Source organism: Thunnus maccoyii, chromosome 22, assembly GCF_910596095.1.
Source record: "Thunnus maccoyii chromosome 22, fThuMac1.1, whole genome shotgun sequence".
NCBI classification, from domain to species: Eukaryota; Metazoa; Chordata; class Actinopteri; order Scombriformes; family Scombridae; genus Thunnus; species Thunnus maccoyii.
Genome location: NC_056554.1, coordinates 18600689 through 18624694, shown reverse-complemented (window position 1 = coordinate 18624694; position 24006 = coordinate 18600689). Strand labels below are relative to the sequence as shown.

At 35.7% G+C, this 24006-nt stretch overlaps 2 protein-coding genes and 1 long non-coding RNA gene across 3 annotated transcripts; 2 read left to right on the top strand and 1 right to left on the bottom strand.

The window, feature by feature from the left end:
- Window positions 1-6144: 6144 nt before the first annotated feature.
- On the top strand, window positions 6145-7735 carry LOC121889920 (complement C1q-like protein 4). Its single transcript, XM_042402154.1, has 3 exons — window positions 6145-6278; window positions 6424-6552; window positions 7415-7735. The coding sequence occupies exons 1-3, from the start codon at window positions 6269-6271 to the stop codon at window positions 7693-7695; spliced, it is 420 nt and encodes a 139-aa protein (XP_042258088.1). The 5' UTR covers window positions 6145-6268; the 3' UTR covers window positions 7696-7735.
- Window positions 7736-11460: 3725 nt separating this feature from the next.
- Window positions 11461-12597, bottom strand: LOC121889531. The gene is made up of 2 exons (XR_006093555.1): window positions 12504-12597; window positions 11461-11626 (listed from the first exon to the last, which is right to left on the bottom strand). It is a non-coding gene; the product is annotated as an uncharacterized LOC121889531 (long non-coding RNA).
- A 2772-nt stretch (window positions 12598-15369) lies between these two features.
- Window positions 15370-20717, top strand: LOC121888815 (complement C1q-like protein 4). The gene is made up of 4 exons (XM_042400324.1): window positions 15370-15481; window positions 19103-19264; window positions 19410-19538; window positions 20400-20717. The coding sequence occupies exons 2-4, from the start codon at window positions 19255-19257 to the stop codon at window positions 20678-20680; spliced, it is 420 nt and encodes a 139-aa protein (XP_042256258.1). The 5' UTR covers window positions 15370-15481; window positions 19103-19254; the 3' UTR covers window positions 20681-20717.
- The last annotated feature ends 3289 nt before the right edge of the window (window positions 20718-24006 follow it).

Genomic DNA, 24006 nt, shown 5'->3' with positions numbered 1-24006 from the left:
TTGTTTATGACATGAAGTTGTAAATGAAACAGTCAAGACTCATTGGACTAATGTTTCGAATGATTTATTTTGGTTGAAAATAGTAACATCTATCTGTTTAATCGAAATTTGAGTTTTATTTGTAGCACAGTAGACACTTCATTCATCTCAGGTTTTTGGACATACTGTATATTCAGACAGGAATAAACTGAACCACAAAAACCATTCTTGAGTCGTCGATTCTCACATGGGATGGACCAGAAAGCCACTGAAGGTGGTACGTCTCTCAGCTGCCCAAACATGAGTTTTTGCACCCAGACGCACATACACCTGATCTCCTTTCTGCAGCTCCAGAAATACTGCATTTCCTCCATTATCAGCTGTGTCATAGCCAAACCCGGAGAAACTTTGGTCATCAGCCGTCATGACAATGCTCTCGCAGTTCTTCATCAGGAACAGCCTTGATGCATGTTGTCCTCCAGCATGATAGAAGAAGGTAAAATAATAAACACCTGCAACAGGTGCACTGAAGATTGGATCAAATTGAAAGTACACAAAACATAAAACTGGTCCAAAGAAAACTGAATCAGAAATGAAATTAGCATTAAAATGCACACAAATCTTACCAAGTGTATAGAAGTACCATTTTCTATTTATATTATTGATCATTTTATTCATGTATTTATTGTAACAAAGTTAATTATTATTACAGTAGATCCTATCCAACACCTATGTTTTTTTTGAAAACTTAAGAAGTTTAAACAACTACAAGTAAGATAAAATGACAACACCAGCAAGACTTGGTTGGGTTTCTGGCTATCTGATGAATGAAAGTCCAACATTAACTCTGTTTTTCAGCTCTGGTTTGGTCTCCATCAACACCTTAGGAAAATATTGTTTTTTTCTTTAACTTTCTAGGTGCTCTCTGTTTACCAGCTAGTCAGTAGACACTACTTATTTTTCTCTGCAGTTTAATGCAGATGTAAGCAGCGATAAGACTGAACCTACTTGTGCAATAAATCTGTCACTAAGATTGACTGCTTTCACTTTACATTAAGTTAAAATATTCATTGTTTTTCATTTTAAGTTTTATTGGTCTAGATTAGCTCTGGTTATCAATAAACCCCCAAACTTAAAAAACTGTGTATGGACAAGCCATGATAGTAATGTGATTTCCTGTACAGCTATTGTAGGCATCACCAATGTTTGTAATCGCCTTGTTGTAAACCAGAGTTGTGTCCTCACTAAAGGGTCCATGGGCCCCACTGTGTTCGGCCAGGGCAGTGAATGCCACATTGGTTCTCTCTATATAAAAGAAAACATTCTCATCATCCTATTTTGTAAATGCATTTCTTTTCTACATCATATCTTGTGTAAGTGAGCACTTTCTATATTAAAATCCTTAATGAAAAAGTTTCATTCTATCTTGTATCAGCTGGGCTTCCACATCTTACACTTTTTTTTTCAAGGCATCCATCTCTGTTGGTTGATCACTTGTTTTGGGATAGCGGGTGGACTAATTTTCTTTTTCTCAGTCTCCAAAGCTGTGACTTGTAAGGTCACTGTGGCAGCTTTTATGTTGTTCTATCGGCGATAATGTGTTGTCACATGCCTCCTTTACCCAAATATAAAGAATCTGTGGCAGTTGGAAAATATGTTCCTGGCTGATAACATTTCTGAATAATTTTCTCAGGGAAACGTGGGCTTGCACCAACTTGTTTACTGGTTTGCATACGGTGTTTAATTACTCTCAAAACCTGCTCACATAAAAACAAGGCGCGTGCACATGATACAAGCCAACAGAACAGTATCTGAAGGAGTTGAAGGATGTCTGGGTTTCCTTACTCAGTCTGATGCCACTGTGACCCAGTCCTGGATAAGCGGTGGAAAATGGATGGATCAACTTGTTTACTGGTTTGCAGAAGATTTACTGGGTATTGAGCAAAACCTTCACATTCTACAGGCAATTTAGAGTTGCCAGTTAACCTAATGTGCATGCTACGGTCTGGAGTCAAACTGAAGAAACCGTCATCAGGCCAAAATTTTAATTTGTGCAATACTTTGGTTTATGACCAAATACCTGCACCTGCAAATACCTGACATCCCTTCAGCTTCAACAGTATTTTGTGTTTAGCGTTAATTACCAAATATAAGCATGCTAACACGCTAAACTAAGATAGTCAACCAGATAAACACAAAACCTGCAAAATGTTATTGTGAGCAAGTTAGCAGGCTGATGTTAGCATTCAGCTCAAAGCACCACTGTGCTAAAGCACAGTCTCACAGAGCTGCTAGCGTGGTTGGTGGTTTTCTATCTTTTTCTTATTGCCAACAAATCTAATGTGCGGGGACACACCAACAATGAATTGATCCTACTTACAAGTATTGTTTTTTTATCCAAAGCCTGATATACCATATTCCTCCATGCCGTAGACCTTGTAGAACACATCAATGAGCCACACCGTTACACTGGGTGACATGTTCCTTCGTTTTTGGACAACTGAGGTCTACAGCAAAGAGGAATAAGATATATCAGACTTTGGATACACAAACAACACTTGTAAGTAGGATGAGTTCATTGTTGGTTTGGCTCTGCACCTGAGGTTTGTTGACGATAAGAAAAATAGAAAGCAGTGCGCAAAAAGGTGTTCTTCAGTGTAAAATGTCCCTGTGCTTGTATTGGACAATTTAAACAAAATAAAAATAAAATATCTAATTGATTTGGATGTGCGAATCCCTTTTTGTGCTTTGGATTTTGACTTCATGGTTACATACACCCCAGCTCCCTCATGTCTTTTGGTTGACTGTGATGTTTTTTACTTCTACAATAAGAAAAATATAGAAAATCACCAGCCTTATTCTTTATGTAAGAGTTTGAACTCTGATTTATTGACTTGTGTGGTTGTTTGACTTTTGATACAGCTATTGCTCAACACTTGGTGAATCTACTGCAAACCGGTAAAGCTGATACTACTCCCACACTTTCCTGAGAAATTTATGTTGATATCTTCTTAGTCACACCACACTGGCTAAGAAGATCACACTGATCTTGTGCAATCAACAGTAAAAATATTTCTTACTTTACAGATTCAAAAGTTTTACAAATATATACGATTGCAACTAACGATTATTTTCATTGTGGATTATCTCAAATTAGTTGTTTGGTCTATACAAAATGTTGATTTCTGTTTCCCAAAGCCCAAGATAACATCCTTAAATGTCTTGTTTTGTCCCGACCAACAGTCCACAATCCAAAGATTTTCAGTTTACAGTCACAGGAGATCAATCAGAAAATATTCATTCGTATTATATTCATTTGAGAGGCTGGAACCAGAGAATTTAGGAGAAAATGACAAAAAAAACGATTAATCAATTAGCAAAATAGCTGGCGTCTATTCTTCTGTCAATTGACTAATCGATGAACTGACTAATCAACTACCAGTTTTTCAAGAGCCCCCAAATTCAAAATTTTGTGGCTTCTGGGAGAGCTCAGGCTAATCTCAGTTATATGTCCAGTTATTATTACTTTTACTCATTTAGTTATTATTACTCATTTGGGGCACTTGCTGAAATGACTGATTCTGTCTGTTGCACCACAGAGATAAGTTACAACATAATTCTAAGTAACAACTAAATATTCACACATACATGCCCCAAGGGTAGGTGTAAATCATAAAATGTCACAGAGCGTTTGACATTCAACATAACTATTGCTCAATCAGTCTTCTGCAATTGAGTAAACAAGTTGGTGCAACTCCCACCTCATTGTTTAACACAAACTATGCTATTCAACAGCTATTTCATAAGCTGATTATATATTTGTATAACGTTTGAAAACAAAGTAAGAAATATTTTCATCTGAGATGCAGTGGAAGTGTAAATTACAATAAAATGGAAATAGCCTAATCAGTTAAAGTACAAGTGCTTCAAAATTGTACTTGAGCCAATTCTTATAGTAGTTTCTTTTTACCACTGGGCAACAGACTGAAAGCAGACTAGAAAACTTGATTTTCCTTGGAAGTAGAGATATATTTCTGTAAGCTGTTTTATTTAATATTATTTAATATTTACTTTGATTTACCATGTATGTTTTTATTTTTGGCCAATGTATGTAGAGTATAGGCTGCACTGTCTATTTCTTTCTTCTTCTTTTTTTGACCATAGGCACAAAACGTGACTTTGGAATGAATCATGATATCATCTTATATTTCATCTTACCTTATTGTATACAGTAGTAGTAGTAGGTCTTGTAAAAGTAAAAGCAGCTGTATCAGTAGTGATAGTAGCAGTAATATCATTGTAGAAGTTTTAGAAGTTGTTTTTTTCCCCTTGTTCTTCTTTATCATATATACTATATATAATTTCAGGAGAAATTCAAATTCAAATACAGTTAAAATCAAATATTACTTTTTAGGAGATGAAAGTTAATGTTAGAATGTCTGATATAGTTTAATCAGATATATATACATGTATGAAATAACCAGTAGCATTTCTAATGCTGCAATGAATTATATAAGAAATACATAAAATCAAATGTCCAGTAAAGCATGTAACTTGATTGATAGACATGATTAGGGTGTTTTAGGGTGTTTTTATGGATCATGGCTCATGGGCTGCTTCTGTTTTGTGTACTCATGTGTGAAATTGTGCATGGATTTTGTGTCAAATCAGTGATTCTCAACAACCGGTCCATCCAGTGTTGGTTACTGCAGCTCATCTCCTGACAGCACATTCTTTGATGATCACACATCTTTGTTAAGCAGGTGTTTGTCAGAAAGAAAAACAAATGACTACAATGGATGAAGAAACACCCTAACATTTTTCAACGGATCGCAACAAGCTCAAGTTTCTGAATAAGTGGTGAGTTGCCTCCTTCCCCTCCTGAAGCTGTCTGACAAGTCCCCCACAAAAAGAAAAGAAATCAGTTTTTAGAAGTGATTCATAAAGATTATGGAGAAAACAGACGAATGATGTCGGCTTTCTCACAGCTGCTGATAGAGGCATCAGATCAGCAAAAGCTTCTGTGTGTCATTCAGTCCCTCCAGAATTTCTCCAGAAGTTTTTTGGTGATTGTTGTAGCCAAAAATGTTTGATTTTGCAGCGGCTTTTCTCAAAAATTGCAATACAATTTGCAGTGCTTTATGTGTTCTTATTGTGGTGAAATTGCGGGAATTGAGATAAATTGCATGCAAAGGAAAATAATACAACTTTTATTAAACTTCTACAAATGAAGAGTCATATGTAATCACTTCCTTTGATAAAAAATAAAAAGCATACTGCATATCACAGAAACACCTTTATTTCAGTGCTAATGTTTTAAATTATTCTCTGAACATGAGAACAACAGGCTCAAAGTTATATAAAAGAAAATACTGTATTTGAGTTCCATTTATAAGCCTTTATTAAATAAACTTTCACCTCAACATTAGTACCCAATAAAATCATCCAATAATGCCATTAAAATAAATCCATTATCATAAAAGTATAGTGTCTTTGTCCATCTTCTACATGAATGCACTGTGATGACATAAGTTACCACAACACAAAATGCGACAATTGGTCCAAATCACAAGCAGACTGTTGATTTGGCCATTTCATGTGGAAAAGTTGTGGTAATTTAGCAAAATTGCAAGCTCTCGCAAATATTGCATAGATTTCTTGAATTTGCGTTAACAATTGCGATTGCAAAATCACAATTTCCTGGGAGTACTGGTCATTCTAGAGTGCATGGACCAACAAATGTTTTCTTTTAATTTGGAGAACAACTCATGATCACTTGCTCTTCACTTCATGTTGGTAACATCTGTTCTGTGTATCATACTGTGGTTTAGTTCCGCTGTCTTATATGTGGGTGTGTGTGTAGATATTTATGTATGTACTGTATATGTGAATGTGCTTACATGTAATGTGTAAGCAGCATTTTAATGTTGCAGCTATTTAGTTTGTGGGTAGTTCTATAAGAACAACTCATATTTTATAAGATGATTATATATATTTGTCTCACTATTTAATCTGCAAATCAAGAAATATTTTTACTGCTGATTGCACAAGATCAGTGTTGACTGACTCAAGTACAACTTTGAGGCACTTGTACTTTAACTGATTAAGCAATTTCCATTTTAATGAATTCCTCTTAGATTCTTTACAGTTGGGTAAAGGAGGCACGTGACAACACATTACCATTGATCAAACAATATAAAAGCAGCCACAGTGACCATACAAATCACAGCTTTGGAGACTGAGAAAAAGAAAATTGGTCCGCCTCCTATCCTAACACAAGTTGGAAGCTATGGCTCAAGGTAGAGAGAATCTTTCTAATTGATCATTTTAATGAAGAATGTGCTCTTTAAGCAATGCTTGTATTTTGATAAAATACACAAGATATGATGTAGAGAAGAGGTGCATTTACAAAATATGATAATGAGAATGTTTTGTTTTATATAGAGGGAACCATGGTGGCATTCACTGCCCTGGCAGAATACGGTGGGGCCCATGGACCCTTCAACACGGACACAACTCTGGTTTACAACGAGGTGATTACAAACATTGGTGATGCCTACAATAGCTGTACAGGTAAGATCATTATATAATGCCCCAATCATAATCACCTATTTGATTGTTTGGTTTGATCTGGTTAGTTTCATGGCTTGTCACAGTTTCTGAAGGTTTGGGTTTTATTGATAACTAGTGCAATTCTGAACCAATAAAACTTGCTATAATTTAAAACAAAAAACTTGAGTAATTAATGTTTTTCACATCAACAACAAATATTTTAACTTCATGTAAGGTGAAAGAGGTCAGTCATTATGAGATTTATTGCACAACTTGGTTCAGTTTTATTACTGCTCACATCTGCACAAAACAGCAGAGAACAAAAGATAGTGGCTAGCTGGTAAACAGAGAGCACCTAGAAAGTTAACGAAAAAAACAATGTTTTTCTAAGGTGTTGATGGAGACTGAACCAGAGCTAAAAAAGGGAGTTAACATTGGACTTTCATCCATCAGATAGCCAGAAATCCAACCCAAAATAAATCTTAATACTGCTCCATGTATGCTGGATGTGTAGTAGGCACTTCTTAGACATAACCACTTCACATCAGAGGCTTTTGTTTTTCAGCTTGTTGTAGATTTCTTCTGCCCCCCAGAAGCCAAACAAAGTAATTAATGCAGCTTGCATGTTACAATAAATATATAAAAATATTACCTGAAATCGATCCGTTATAAAAATGGTACTTCTATACACTTTGTAAGATTTGTATGCATTTTAGTGTTAATTTCATTTCTGATGCAATTTTCTTTGGACCAGTTCTGTGTTTTATGCGATAAAATATATAATTTCAATTTGATTCAATCATTAAGACAAAAGATTTTTTAATCCAACGTTTTTTCAGAGCAAAAACCTTTAACATTCATAAAATCCCCTTTTTTTCTGCAGGCATCTTCTGTGCACCTGTTGCAGGTGTTTATTATTTTACATTCTTCTACCACGCTGGAGGGGAACATAAGTCAAGGCTGGCCCTGATGAAGAACTGTGAGACCATTGTCATAGCATCTGATCACAAAGCAGGCTGTGATGGAGCTGATAATGGAGGAAATGCAGCATTCATGCAGTTGCAGGCAGGAGATGAGGTGTTTGTGCGCCTGGTTGCAAATAATCATCTTTGGGCAGCTAGGAGACATACCAGCTTCAGTGGCTTTCTGGTCTGTCCCATGTGATAATAGATGACCCCAGAATGGTTTTTGTGTTTCAGTTTATTCCTGCCTGAATATACAGTATGTCAAAAAACCTGAGATCAATGAAGCATCTACTGTGCTACCAATAAAACTCAAATTTTGACTAAAAAGGTAAATGTTACTATATTCAATCAAAATAAATCATTGAAACATTAGTCCAATGAGTCTTGACTGTTTCATTTTCAACTTCATGTCATAAAAAGTGACGAAAAATACAAAAATCTAATGATTCACAGAAGATCAACCCTTTCATTTTAGACACCCCATGAGCTTTCACCCAAACAATAACAACAACAAAAAATGAGTAAAATATAAAGTTCCTTTCTTAATTTCAGCAGCTAAAATGGAACCACAACATAATCCATATATATTGCACCTATGGCATTGTTCAATCATATATAAATCTAACTTGTTGTCTGGTATCACTGTCAGTGTTACTGAACATTTGTCAGTATAATCTCAGATTTTATTTTATGGTTTGTACACTCATCCACACGTCTCAGATCAACATACTGACAGGAAGGTTTTACATGTTTTACACTGTTTTACATCTTTTATCTCCATTGAGATTCCGAAAAGAGATCCCAAAACATAAATGCTCCATTTATTCCTGTACTATTATTTAATTGAGAGACAATTTAACATTTTCATTTTTAGAGCTTATTTTGAGGGTTGTCCTGTACTGTTATTGGTTTTGTATTCAACACATTTGCAGTAGGAGTTGAACCAAAATGATGTAAAGACCCATAAAAAGCTCTTGTAGTTACAACAATTATTCTGCTGCTTTACCTGTTTGTTTTAGTGATTAGTTTAGTAAATGAGCTATGTAATTATATATTTTAGGAAAATGAATATTATGAATAACAACAATGTTCATTATCATTTATGGTAATATTCATAATATTTTGTGTCCAGCTGTGGTTTTCTTCACTATTTTTCCTTCATGTGAGAGCTGATGTAGTTCAGAAAGCTCTTGTAGGTCATTAAATCACAAGTTTAAAGGCAGAGAGTGTTGTGGTTTCAATGATTTGTCTCTCTACAAAAACCTTTTTTTCTTCTATATTATAGTTCAACCGGTAAACAAGAAACATCCATATTCTTATTTGAACCTGATGGTGAAATACTGAAATGTTGGACTATAAGGGAAAAGTCAGGGAATCACCACAGTCATTCATTCCTTATCATTATCTGGACACCATGAATGTCTCTGCAGAGTTTCATGGCAGTCCACCAAATAGTTATTGAGATATTTCAATCTGAATAAAAATTTCCTAATCATATGACATATGTCCTTACTTGTTTTGTGCAACACAAGAAAACACACAATTGTGTATGAAATAACAACTTGGTGTCAGCCAGGGACAGAGCATCACCACAGGTTCTATATAATTAGGTAAAGGAGGCACATGACAACACATTATCATCGATCGAACAATATAAAAGCAGCCACAGTGACCTTACAAGTCATAGCTTTGGAGACGGAGCAAAGAAAATTAGTCTGCCTGCTATTCCAACACAAGTGATCAACCAGCAGAGATGGATGCCTTCAAAGCATACCTGGAAGCCATGGAAACCCAGCTGAAGGACTGCCAAATCCAGATTGAAGAATAGAAGAGAAAAAGTAGAATGAAACTTTGTCATTAAAGATTTTAATGAAGACTTATTGAAGAGCAACTTTTAGATGTCCTCAGTAACTTAATGTGTGAGGAAATGATGTAGAAACTGGATTTTATAAAGAATATATCAATAAGTCAACTGTGATAAATATGGATTCCAGTGTTAGTTTTGATGTGGATGAGGCATTTATACCCATGACAGACTAGAGTCTTATTATTCTGAGGCATCCAAGGGGCCAGTAACAGGCAAGAAAAAATGATTAAAATGCTGTGTTTACATAGCGCCTTTCTAGTCTTCCGACCACTCAAAACGCTTTACAATACATGTCAATATTCACCAATTCACACACACATTCATACACTGATGGCAGAGGCTGCCATGCAAGGTGCAAACCTGCTCATCAGGATCTAATCTAATGCACATTCACACCAACTCTCACGAACGCTGGCACAGCCATCGAGAACAATTTGAGGTTCAGTGTCTTGCCCAGTGAGGAGAAATAACAGCCATTAGTGGGAATCTGAGTTGTAGGGTTAGAGGAAGTTTGAAGAATTGTAAAATTTGCAACCTGTGCGTGTGCTCGTCTGTGAGGATTTTAATGTTCCACAGCTGCTCCTAAGATTGCGTTTTCCACCTCTTTGTCAAATGGTGGTGAGGTTTACAAAGGACCCTGCACAGACAAGATCCTGGTTTTCAAAAAGGTCTTCTCAAACACTGGCTGTTGTTACAATGAAGATACAGGTACTGTAGACTATGATGTGTGTTTGTGTGTGTGTGTTTGCTAATGCTGTTTGACTCAGGTCTCTACTGTGTTCTTGTGTTTAAAGCAGCACTAATCAATATTTTGATGTTAACAGTGGATCAAATAACAAAGTGTAATGTGAAAGTTGTTGGTTTCACTGACCAGCCCACAGATAATTATCGGGCTGTTTTGTTCTTCCTGGTTCTGTGTTTCGTCTATTTTGGATCATTGTTTTGGTTTTTGTGGCCCAAAAAGCAACTCTCATAAACCTTGTTTCCAGTAGAATCAGGAAGCTTCTTCAGCAAAAGGCTCTGATAAACTGATTGTACCCTACCTGCACAGCACCAAATGGCAGGCAGACAAAGTGACAGTGACTGAGGAACATAATTAAGCATCTAATAGCTAAAGAGACAGATATTTGCCTCAAGAGTTAGTAAAAACCAAAATAGAGCTAAAAGGAGAGTGAATATTGAACTTCATTAATGATGCTTTAAGTTGCACAATGGACATAGTTTCATTGGTTGAGTCAAAATTCAATTGTTTGGGCCAACTAACTCTAAGTAACATTATATTTACTATAAATAAAGGAAAAACATTGTAGCTTATATTCTGTTGACTATTCTCAATCATAAATTAATTGGTAATATTATGAGTCTCCTGTTAGCTAACTCTGGTTCTGATAAAATACAATTCTTTGGCTCCACACACTAAGGTTTGCCCCTGCCTTTCAGAAAAATGTGAACAATAAAACTCAAAGCTATTTGTAATTTGAGTAAAACTTCTTGAATCTGCTTGTTTTTGCATTGTTGCAGGGATCTTCACAGCACCAGTGAACAGTCTCTACTACTTCAGCTTCAACACCTATGACTACAACACTCATAACACAGGGGCCATTTTAATGAAGAATGGCGTCCTTCAGGTTTCAACCTTTGATTTCCGTGGAGCTGACACCTCAGACACTACCAGTAATAATGCTGTTCTGCAACTGGTTGCTGGCGATAAGGTGCACTTGGAACTGTGGGAGAACGGCAGAGTGTTTGATAACCATAATGCACACACGACCTTCAGTGGTTTTCTCCTCTTCACTGTGTAGATGATCAGACATCACACATTTACATTACGGTTATATCCTGAGGAGAGACACTCGTGCAATAATAGTAATGTTTGTAAAACCAGTTCCTCTAGATTGTGACACTGTCGTTAGGCATGTGCTGATATGAAAATTCAAAAGTATAATCATCTTGGCTCAAATAAGATAAACATGTCTACCTACTGCTCTATCACTTTGTAAAGCTCTTTGAAACGCTTTTGTATGATTTTGTGCCATAAACGTGAACTTCAACTATCAATATATAAAAAAAACTGATTGAAAAAAAAACCCTCAAAAATAATCGTACACATCAAGCAACTTTTAATGAAAGTAGAGTTTGTGAACATCTTCAGAACAATAAATGCAAAACAAAAGAAACTTTTTACATTGTCTCTTTTCCTTTCTTTGGTGACTAAACACTGCTCTCTGCACCCTCTGAAAGTCTGATGTAAGAGCAGCTCCCTCTTGTTGTTATAGTTGGTTAGGACAGTAATGGGTGTAAAAAGATACTTATTAATCTTCAGTTGTTATTGTAATAATTATTGTACCATCTCAAACTAAACCATGAACATTTTGAATACAGTACATTTAATCTGAATACATATTGCAATGGATAACATACTGTAGCCCATATATAAGGCTACACTAGGTGAAAGGAAGGATGTGTGATGATATCGTTCAAAGGAAGAGCTGGCGAAGTTCTTATTTTGAAGACGTTTATTAGACGATGGCCATCGGGTCCATTCCATGTACAAAGATGGTCTGGGCAACGTACCACTGTCGATGCATAGCTTATATGGGGTTACACATCTGTATCTTATCACATGAATAACATGTTTTCCATGGGCACTACTTCAGTTGGGAGCCGTCCATCAAGTGATTGACAGCTACCTCACAACATATTATGTGTCACAACATACCACATCTGGAACAGTTCCAAACTTGACCAGGGACCCATTGTTTGTATCTCTAAGGCCCCCCTGAAAGGCTATACCATATTACCTAAGGTGACATGCAGACTCTGGAATATTTATGTCACATGTCCAACACCCAAAATCAATAAAGTATATAGGAGCAGATAAAAATCATACTAACAACTAGGCATGCTAAAAGATTAAATAGATAGTAAATTTAACTACATAAATTCATCATGATCTAGAATCGTACTATTATACTTACACCCTCACATCCTCTACAATAGAAGAATATTTGCTTCTTTTTTTTAAAGCCACAATATGCAAGTTCTGGCAACCAAGCTAGTGCTAGCATGAGACTCAAAAGCGAGCTACTCTCCTTCCTCCCCTCCCTCTCTCTTCTCTGTTTTTCCACCAAACCCTTTACCTGCATTCTCGGCTAATGTTAGCTTGGAGCCCCGGTACGAGAGGAGTAGTAGGCAAGAAGCCTGTTCATGTATTGATCGACAGCCATGAGCTTCCTGAGGTTTGGGCTGATCAACAGCTGCTGTAATGCACATAAAACTGTCAGTGATATGTCTATTTGTAGTTACTGCCTTGAGAATCAGCATAAGAGAGAGATAGCTATGGAAACTACATTTTGTCTTTGTTTTTTGTTGTTCATTTTGATTTGGGTTTTCCTACATGTTTTTACAGCGAACTGGATGTGTCCAAAAGTTTTAATGTCTCCTGACACCAGTAAATGTTATGAGAAAAGCTGTCTGTATACATGAGCAGATACAGTATAAATATTAGGCTCTGCAGTATTTCTATAGTGGTAACTGTGGTAACAGTCCCATCTTACAGTATTTCAATTTTGGTAAAATATTCCTAAATCTTATCATCTTTATCAAAGAAGCTTTTGACATTAGCTAGATGGACAACTGAATGCTTTTAGTGCATTCAGACAAAGAACTTAAGAGGACAAAGTGTGGAAATGGTTAACTTAATGCTGCTTTATCAATATCTTTATAGTAAATGACATTTGGACTCGTTGTGCCATATCAACTAATTTATATTTAACTTGCAGTCATATATATATTGTATTGGCAATAATACAGCAGTAATAATTCATGTCAATATTACTTCTACTTCCATTGTCCCGAATAAAACATGTTTGATGGCAAACAGGAGCAGAAATTATGACTTTTAAGACATCTAAACAGTCACTATCAGGTGACTGTTTATATTTACAGGTGTTGCTGCCTCATATCTGTGTGATGTGGCTCGTTCTGTCCATTTAAACCTACATCCACCTCACCTGCTTGAAGGCCAAAGATTACAGAGTCTACAGACAAACCTGTTCTGACATCATCATATGGTGCTAATGGGGCGCTCCAATGTCTTATCAGACCTGTAAAATCTGTAGAGCGTCATAGTTATCACTGTATCAAACACCATCACTGGAAACATTAAGACTTTGTTGAGCTGGTTCAACTGTTATCAATCATTAGTCTTACAGAGAATCCATCAGAATTATAAGAAAATTGCACTTGGGTTTATTAAATAATAGTACAGAAATAAATGGAGCATTTATGCTTTGGGACCTTTTTTTCAGAATCTCAATGGAGATGAAAGATGTAAAACAGTGTAAAACATATAAAGCCTTCCTGTCAGTATGTTGATCTGAGACGTGTGGATGAGTGTACAAACCATAAAATAAAATCTGAGATTATATTGGATTTGAACAATGCCATATGTGAAATATATGTGGATTATGTTGTTGCTCCATTTTAGCTTTTGAGATTAAGAAAGGAACTTTATATTTTATTTGTTTTTTGTTGTTGTTATTGTTTGGATGAAAACTGGATGGAGTATCCAAAATAAAAGGGTTGATTCCCTGTGAATCATTAGATTTTTATATTTTAGTCATTGTTTATGACATGAAGTTGTAAATGAAACAGTCAAGACTCATTGGACTAATGTTTCGAATGATTTATTTTGGTTGAAAATAGTAACATCTATCTGTTTAATCGAAATTTGAGTTTTATTGGTAGCACAGTAGATGCTTCATTCATCTCAGGTTTTTGGACATACTGTATATTCAGACAGGAATAAACTGAACCACAAAAACCATTCTGGAGTCGTCGATTCTCACATGGGACGGACCAGAAAGCCACTGAAGGTGGTACGTCTCTCAACTGTCCAAACATGAGTTTTTGCACCCAGGCGCACATACACCTGATCTCCTTTCTGCAGCTCCAGAAATACTGCATTTCCTCCATTATCAGCTGTGTCATAGCCGAACCCGCAGAAACTTTGGTCATCAGCCGTCATGACAATGCTCTCGCAGTTCTTCATCAGGAACAGCCTTGATGCATGTTGTCCTCCAGCATGATAGAAGAAGGTAAAATAATAAACACCTGCAACAGGTGCACTGAAGATTGGATCAAATTGAAAGTACACAAAACATAAAACTGGTCCAAAGAAAACTGAATCAGAAATGAAATTAGCATTAAATTAGCAAGTGTATAGAAGTACCATTTTCTATTTGTACTACTGATCATTTTCAAGTCATATTTTATTCATGTATTTATTGTAACAAAGTTAATTATTATTACAGTAGATCCTATCCAACACCTATGTTTTTTTTAAAAAACTTAACAAGTTTAAACAACTACAAGTAAGATAAAATGACAACACCAGCAAGACTTGGTTGGGTTTCTGGCTATCTGATGAATGAAAATCCAACATTAACTCTGTTTTTCAGCTCTGGTTTGGTCTCCATCAACACCTTAGGAAAATATTGCTTTTTTCTTTAACTTTCTAGGTGCTCTCTGTTTACCAGCTAGCCAGTAGATACTACTTATTTTTCTCTGCAGTTTAATGCAGATGTAACTTGTGCAATAAATCTGTCACTAAGATTGACCGCTTTCACCTTACATGAAGTTAAAATATTCATTGTTTTTCTTTTAAAGTTTTATTGGTCTAGAATTGCACTGGTTATCAATAAACCCTCAAACTTAAAAAACTGTGTATGGACAAGCTATGATAGTAATTTGATTTCTGATATAATTTCTGATATGCAGCCACAGTACTCATTTATTAAGTCAATATGGAAAACATCTCAACAATACTCAAACCAAACAATCAAATAGGTGATTATGATTGGGTCAGTATATACTGATCTTACCTGTACAGCTATTGTAGGCATCACCAATGTTTGTAATCACCTTGTTGTAAACCAGAGTTGTGTCCTCACTAAAGGGTCCATGGGCCCCACCGTATTCTGCCAGGGCAGTGAATGCCACCTTGGTTCTCTCTATATAAAACAAAACATTCTCATTACCATCTATTTTTGGACAACTGAGGTCTACAGCAAAGAGGAATAAGATATATCAGACTTTGGATACACAAACAACACTTGTAAGTAGGATGAGTTCATTGTTGGTTTGGCTCTGCACATGAGGTTTGTTGACGATAAGAAAAATAGAAAGCAGTGCGCAAAAAGGTGTTCGCACACAAGATGCCTTCTTCAGTGTGAAACGTCCCTGTGCTTGTATTGGACAATTTAAACAAAATAAAAACAAAATATCTAATTGATTTGGATGTGCAAATCCCTTTTTATGCTTTGGATTTTGACTTCATGGTTACATGCACCCCAGCCCCCTCATGTCTTTTGGTTGACTGTGATGTTTTTTACTTCTACAATAAGAAAAATATAGAAAATCGCCAGCCTTATTCTTTATGTAAGAGTTTGAACTCTGATTTATTGACTTGTGTGGTTGTTTGACTTTTGACACAGCTATTGCTCAACGCTTGGTGAATCTACTGCAAACCGGTAAAGCTGATACTACTCCCACACTTTCCTGAGAAATTTATGTTGATATCTTCTTAGTCACACCACACTGGCTAAGAAGATCACACTGATCTTGTGCAATCAACAGTAAAAATATTTCTTACTTTACAGATTCAAAAGTTTTACAGATATATACGATTGCAACTAACGATTATTTTCATTGTGGATTATCTCAAATTAGTTGTTTGGTCTATACAAAATGTTGATTTCTGTTTCCCAAAGCCCAAGATAACATCCTTAAATGTCTTGTTTTGTCCCGACCAACAGTCCACAATCCAAAGATTTTCAGTTTACAGTCACAGGAGATCAACTAGAAAATATTCATTCGTATTATATTCATTTGAGAGGCTGGAACCAGAGAATTTTGGAGAAAATGACAAAAAAAAAAACGATTAATCAATTAGCAAAATAGCTGGCATCTACTTTTCTGTCAATCGACTAATCGATGAACTGACTAATCAACTACCAGTTTTTCCAGAGCCCCCAAATCCAAAATTTTGTGGCTTCTGGGAGAGCTCAGGCTTGACCATTGTTTGACATTCAACATAACAATTGCTCAACCAGTCTTCTGTTTCTTGAGTAAACGAGTTGGTGCAACTCCCACCTCATTGTTTAACACAAGACAAAAAATCCTATTTCATAAGCTGATTATATATTTGTATAACGTTTGAAAACAAAGTAAGAAATATTTTCATCTGAGATGCAGTGGAAGTGTAAATTACAATAAAATGGAAATAGCCTAATCAGTTAAAGTACAAGTGCTTCAAAATTGTACTTGAGTCAATTCTTATAGTAGTTTCTTTCTACCACTGGGCAACAGACTGAAAGCAGTCTAGAAAACTTGATTTTCCTTGGAAGTAGAGATATATTTCTGTAAGCTGTTTTACTTAATATTATTTAATATTTATTTTGATTTACCATGTATGTTTTTATTTTTGGCCAATGTATGTAGAGTATAGGCTGCACTGTCTATTTCTTTCTTCTTCTTTTTTTGACCGTAGGCACAAAATGTGACTTTGGAATGAATCATGATCTCATCTTATATTTCATCTTACCTTATTGTATACAGTAGTAGTAGTAGGTCTTGTAAAAGTAAAAGCAGCTGTATCAGTAGTGATAGTAGCAGTAATATCATTGTAGACGTTGTAGAAGTTTTTTTTTTTCGTTGTTCTTCTTTATCATATATACTATATATAATTTCAGGAGAACTTCAAATTCAAATACAGTTAAAATCAAATATTACTTTTTAGGAGACGAAAGTTAATGTTAGAATGTTTGATATAGTTTAATCAGATATATATACATGTATGAAATAACCAGTAGCATTTCTAATGCTGCAATGAATTATATAAGAAATACATAAAATCAAATGTCCAGTAAAGCATGTAACATGATTGATACACATGATTAGGGTGTTTTAGGGTGTTTTTATGGATCATGGCTCATGGGCTGCTTCTGTTTTGTGTGCTCATGTGTGAAATTGTGCATGGATTTTGTGTCAAATCAGTGATTCTCAACAACCGGTCCATACAGTGTTGGTTACTGCAGCTCATCTCCTGACAGCACATTCTTTGATGATCACACATCTTTGTTAAGCAGGTGTTTGTCAGAAAGAAAAACAAATGACTACAATGGATGAAGAAACACCCTAACATTTTTCAACGGATCGCAACAAGCTCAAGTTTCTGAATAAGTGGTGAGTTGCCTCCTTCCCCTCCTGAAGCTGTCTGACAAGTCCCCCACTACGTGCGAAAAGAAATCAGTTTTTAGAAGTGATTCATAAAGATTATGGAGAAAACAGACGAATGATGTCGGCTTTCTCACAGCTGCTGATAGAGGCATCAGATCAGCAAAAGCTTCTGTGTGTCATTCAGTCCCTCCAGAATTTCTCCAGAAGTTTTTTGGTGATTGTTGTAGCCAAAAATGTTTGATTTTGCAGCGGCTTTTCTCAAAAATTGCAATACAATTTGCAGTGCTTTATGTGTTCTTATTGTGGTGAAATTGCGGGAATTGAGATAAATTGCATGCAAAGGAAAATAATACAACTTTTATTAAACTTCTACAAATGAAGAGTCATATGTAATCACTTCCTTTGATAAAAAATAAAAAGCATACTGCATATCACAGAAACACCTTTATTTCAGTGCTAATGTTTTAAATTATTCTCTGAACATGAGAACAACAGGCTCAAAGTTATATAAAAGAAAATACTGTATTTGAGTTCCATTTATAAGCCTTTATTAAATAAACTTTCACCTCAACATTAGTACCCAATAAAATCATCCAATAATGCCATTAAAATAAATCCATTATCATAAAAGTATAGTGTCTTTGTCCATCTTCTACATGAATGCACTGTGATGACATAAGTTACCACAACACAAAATGCGACAATTGGTCCAAATCACAAGCAGACTGTTGATTTGGCCATTTCATGTGGAAAAGTTGTGGTAATTTAGCAAAATTGCAAGCTCTCGCAAATATTGCATAGATTTCTTGAATTTGCGTTAACAATTGCGATTGCAAAATCACAATTTCCTGGGAGTACTGGTCATTCTAGAGTGCATGGACCAACAAATGTTTTCTTTTAATTTGGAGAACAACTCATGATCACTTGCTCTTCACTTCATGTTGGTAACATCTGTTCTGTGTATCATACTGTGGTTTAGTTCCGCTGTCTTATATGTGGGTGTGTGTGTAGATATTTATGTATGTACTGTATATGTGAATGTACTTACATGTAATGTGTAAGCAGCATTTTAATGTTGCAGCTATTTAGTTTGTGGGTAGTTCTATAAGAACAACTCATATTTTATAAGATGATTATATATATTTGTCTCACTATTTAATCTGCAAATCAAGAAATATTTTTACTGCTGATTGCACAAGATCAGTGTTGACTGACTCAAGTACAATTTTGAGGCACTTGTACTTTAACTGATTAAGCAATTTCCATTTTATTATACTTTATACTTCCAATGCATTTCAGGGGAAAGTATTTGCTGACTCAAAAGTTATAGAAATATACAACCCCACCCCAACACAATTGCAGAGGATTGATTGAGCAATAGCTGTGTTGAATGTCAAACAATGACACAAGTCAAGAGTGTAAAAGCCATACAAGCATCTGAGAGGTTGTCCTTTGGCACAGTAGTGCTGTGATGTCAATGTTAATGAATTCCTCTTAGATTCTTTACAATTGGGTAAAGGAGGCACGTGACAACACATTACCATTGATCGAACAATATAAAAGCAGCCACAGTGACCATACAAATCACAGCTTTGGAGACTGAGAAAAAGAAAATTGGTCCGCCTCCTATCCTAACACAAGTTGGAAGCTATGGCTCAAGGTAGAGAGAATCTTTCTAATTGATCATTTTAATGAAGAATGTGCTCTTTAAGCAATGCTTGTATTTTGATAAAATACACAAGATATGATGTAGAGAAGAGGTGCATTTACAAAATATGATAATGAGAATGTTTTGTTTTATATAGAGAGAACCATGGTGGCATTCACTGCCCTGGCAGAATACGGTGGGGCCCATGGACCCTTCAACACGGACACAACTCTGGTTTACAACGAGGTGATTACAAACATTGGTGATGCCTACAATAGCTGTACAGGTAAGATCATTATATAATGCCTCAATCATAATCACCTATTTGATTGTTTGGTTTGATCTGGTTAGTTTCATGGCTTGTCACAGTTTCTGAAGGTTTGGGTTTTATTGATAACTAGTGCAATTCTGAACCAATAAAACTTGCTATAATTTAAAACAAAAAACTTGAGTAATTAATGTTTTTCACATCAACAACAAATATTTTAACTTCATGTAAGGTGAAAGCGGTCAGTCATTATGAGATTTATTGCACAACTTGGTTCAGTTTTATTACTGCTCACATCTGCACAAAACAGCAGAGAACAAAAGATAGTGGCTAGCTGGTAAACAGAGAGCACCTAGAAAGTTAACGAAAAAAACAATGTTTTTCTAAGGTGTTGATGGAGACTGAACCAGAGCTAAAAAAGGGAGTTAACATTGGACTTTCATCCATCAGATAGCCAGAAACCCAACCCAAAATAAATCTTAATACTGCTCCATGTATGCTGGATGTGTAGTAGGCACTTCTTAGACATAACCACTTCACATCGGAGGCTTTTGTTTTTCAGCTTGTTGTAGATTTCTTCTGCCCCCCAGAAGCCAAACAAAGTAATTAATGCAGCTTGCATGTTACAATAAATATATAAAAATATTACCTGAAATCGATCCGTTATAAAAATGGTACTTCTATACACTTTGTAAGATTTGTATGCATTTTAGTGTTAATTTCATTTCTGATGCAATTTTCTTTGGACCAGTTCTGTGTTTTATGCGATAAAATATATAATTTCAATTTGATTCAATCATTAAGACAAAAGATTTTTTAATCCAACGTTTTTCAGAGCAAAAACCTTTAACATTCATAAAATCCCCTTTTTTTCTGCAGGCATCTTCTGTGCACCTGTTGCAGGTGTTTATTATTTTACATTCTTCTACCACGCTGGAGGGGAACATAAGTCAAGGCTGGCCCTGATGAAGAACTGTGAGACCATTGTCATAGCATCTGATCACAAAGCAGGCTGTGATGGAGCTGATAATGGAGGAAATGCAGCCTTCATGCAGTTGCAGGCAGGAGATGAGGTGTTTGTGCGCCTGGTTGCAAATAATCATCTTTGGGCAGCTAGGAGACATACCAGCTTCAGTGGCTTTCTGGTCTGTCCCATGTGATAATAGATGACCCCAGAATGGTTTTTGTGTTTCAGTTTATTCCTGCCTGAATATACAGTATGTCAAAAAACATGAGATCAATGAAGCATCTACTGTGCTACCAATAAAACTCAAATTTTGACTAAAAAGGTAAATGTTACTATATTCAATCAAAATAAATCATTGAAACATTAGTCCAATGAGTCTTGACTGTTTCATTTTCAACTTCATGTCATAAAAAGTGACGAAAAATACAAAAATCTAATGATTCACAGAAGATCAACCCTTTCATTTTAGACACCCCATGAGCTTTCACCCAAACAATAACAACAACAAAAAATGAATAAAATATAAAGTTCCTTTCTTAATTTCAGCAGCTAAAATGGAACCACAACATAATCCATATATATTGCACCTATGGCATTGTTCAATCATATATAAATCTAACTTGTTGTCTGGTATCACTGTCAGTGTTACTGAACATTTGTCAGTATAATCTCAGATTTTATTTTATGGTTTGTACACTCATCCACACGTCTCAGATCAACATACTGACAGGAAGGTTTTACATGTTTTACACTGTTTTACATCTTTTATCTCCATTGAGATTCCGAAAAAAGATCCCAAAACATAAATGCTCCATTTATTCCTGTACTATTATTTAATTGAGAGACAATTTAACATTTTCATTTTTAGAGCTTATTTTGAGGGTTGTCCTGTACTGTTATTGGTTTTGTATTCAACACATTTGCAGTAGGAGTTGAACCAAAATGATGTAAAGACCCATAAAAAGCTCTTGTAGTTACAACAATTATTCTGCTGCTTTACCTGTTTGTTTTAGTGATTAGTTTAGTAAATGAGCTATGTAATTATATATTTTAGGAAAATGAATATTATGAATAACAACAATGTTCATCATCATTTATGGTAATATTCATAATATTTTGTGTCCAGCTGTGGTTTTCTTCACTATTTTTCCTTCATGTGAGAGCTGATGTAGTTCAGAAAGCTCTTGTAGGTCATTAAATCACAAGTTTAAAGGCAGAGAGTGTTGTGGTTTCAATGATTTGTCTCTCTACAAAAATCTTTTTTTCTTCTGTATTATAGTTCAACCGGTAAACAAGAAACATCCATATTCTTATGTGAACCTGACGGTGAAATACTGAAATGTTGGACTATAAGGGAAAAGTCAGGGGATCACCACAGTCATTCATTCTTTATCATTATCTGGACACCATGAATGTCTCTGCAGAGTTTCATGGCAGTCCACCAAATAGTTATTGAGATATTTCAATCTGAATAAAAATTTCCTAATCATATGAAATATGTCCTTACTTGTTTTGTGCAACACAAGAAAACACACAATTGTGTATGAAATAACAACTTGGTGTCAGCCAGGGACAGAGCATCACCACAGGTTCTATATAATTGGGTAAAGGAGGCACATGACAACACAGTATCATCGATCGAACAATATAAAAGCAGCCACAGTGACCTTACAAGTCATAGCTTTGGAGACGGAGCAAAGAAAATTAGTCTGCCTGCTATTCCAACACAAGTGATCAACCAGCAGAGATGGATGCCTTCAAAGCATACCTGGAAGCTATGGAAACCCAGCTGAAGGACTGCCAAATCCAGATTGAGGAATAGAAGAGAAAAAGTAGAATGAAACTTTGTCATTAAAGATTTTAATGAAGAATTTATTAAAGAGCAACTTTTAGGTGTCCTCAGTAACTTAATGTGTGAGGAAATGATGTAGAAACTGGATTTTATAAAGAATATATCAATAAGTCAACTGTGATAAATATGGATTCCAGTGTTAGTTTTGATGTGGATGAGGCATTTATACCCATGACAGACTAGAGTCTTATTATTCTGAGGCATCCAAGGGGCCAGTAACAGGCAAGAAAAAATGATTAAAATGCTGTATTTATATAGCGCCTTTCTAGTCTTCCGACCACTCAAAACGCTTTACAATACATGTCAACATTCACCAATTCACACACACATTCATACACTGATGGCAGAGGCTGCCATGCAAGGTGCAAACCTGCTCATCAGGATCTAATCTAATGCACATTCACACCAACTCTCATGAACGCTGGCACAGCCATCGGGAACAATTTGAGGTTCAGTGTCTTGCCCAGTGAGGAGAAATAACAGCCATTAGTGGGAATCTGAGTTGTAGTGTTAGAGGAAGTTTGAAGAATTGTAAAATTTGCAACCTGTGTGTGTTCTCGTCTGTGAGGGTTTTAATGTTCCACAGCTGCTCCTAAGATTGCGTTTTCCGCCTCTTTTTCAAATGGTGGTGAGGTTTACAAAGGACCCTGCACAGACAAGATCCTGGTTTTCAAAAGGGTCTTCTCGAACACTGGCTGTTGTTACAATGAAGATACAGGTACTGTAGACTATGATGTGTGTTTGTGTGTGTGTGTGTTTGCTAATGCTGTTTGACTCAGGTCTCTACTGTGTTCTTGTGTTTAAAGCAGCACTAATCAATATTTTGATGTTAACAGTGGATCAAATAACAAAGTGTAATGTGAAAGTTGTCGGTTTCACTGACGAGCGCACAGATAATTATCCGCCGGCTGTTTTGTTCTTCCCGGTTCTGTGTTTCGTCTATTTTGGATCATTGTTTTGGTTTTTGTGGCCCAAAAAGCAACTCTCATAAACCTTGTTTCCAGTAGAATCAGGCAGCTTTTTCAGCAAAAGGCTCTGATAAACTGATTGTACCCTACCTGCACAGCACCGTATGGCAGGCAGACAAAGTGACAGTGACTGAGGAACATAGTTAAGCATCTAATAGCTAAAGAGACAGATATTTGCCTCAAGAGTTAGTAAAAACCAAAATAGAGCTAAAAGGAGAGTGAATATTGAACTTCATTAATGATGCTTTAAGTTGCACAATGGACATAGTTTCATTGGTTGAGTCAAAATTCAATTGTTTTTGGCCAACTAACTCTAAGTAACATTATATTTACTATAAATAAAGGAAAAACATTGTAGCTTATATTCTGTTGACTATTCTCAATCATAAATTAATTGGTAATATTATGAGTCTCCTGTTAGCTAACTCTGGTTCTGATAAAATACAATTCTTTGGCTCCACACTAAGGTTTGGCCCTGCCTTTCAGAAAAATGTGAACAATAAAACTCAAACCTATTTGTAATTTGAGTAAAACTTCTTGAATCTGCTTGTTTTTGCATTGTTGCAGGGATCTTCACAGCACCAGTGAACGGTCTCTACTACTTCAGCTTCAACACCTATGGCTACAACACTCATAACACAGGGGCCATTTTAATGAAGAATGGCGTCCTTCAGGTTTCAACCTTTGATTTCCGTGGAG

What these genes read in the sequence shown, in the direction of transcription:
- LOC121889920 (XM_042402154.1), top strand. An exon ending in TGCCTACAATAGCTGTACAG is followed by an intron (nt 6,553 to 7,414) that starts GTAAGATCATTA and finishes TTTTTTCTGCAG; the next exon opens with GCATCTTCTGTGCACCTGTT.
- LOC121888815 (XM_042400324.1), top strand. An exon ending in TGCCTACAATAGCTGTACAG is followed by an intron (nt 19,539 to 20,399) that starts GTAAGATCATTA and finishes TTTTTTCTGCAG; the next exon opens with GCATCTTCTGTGCACCTGTT.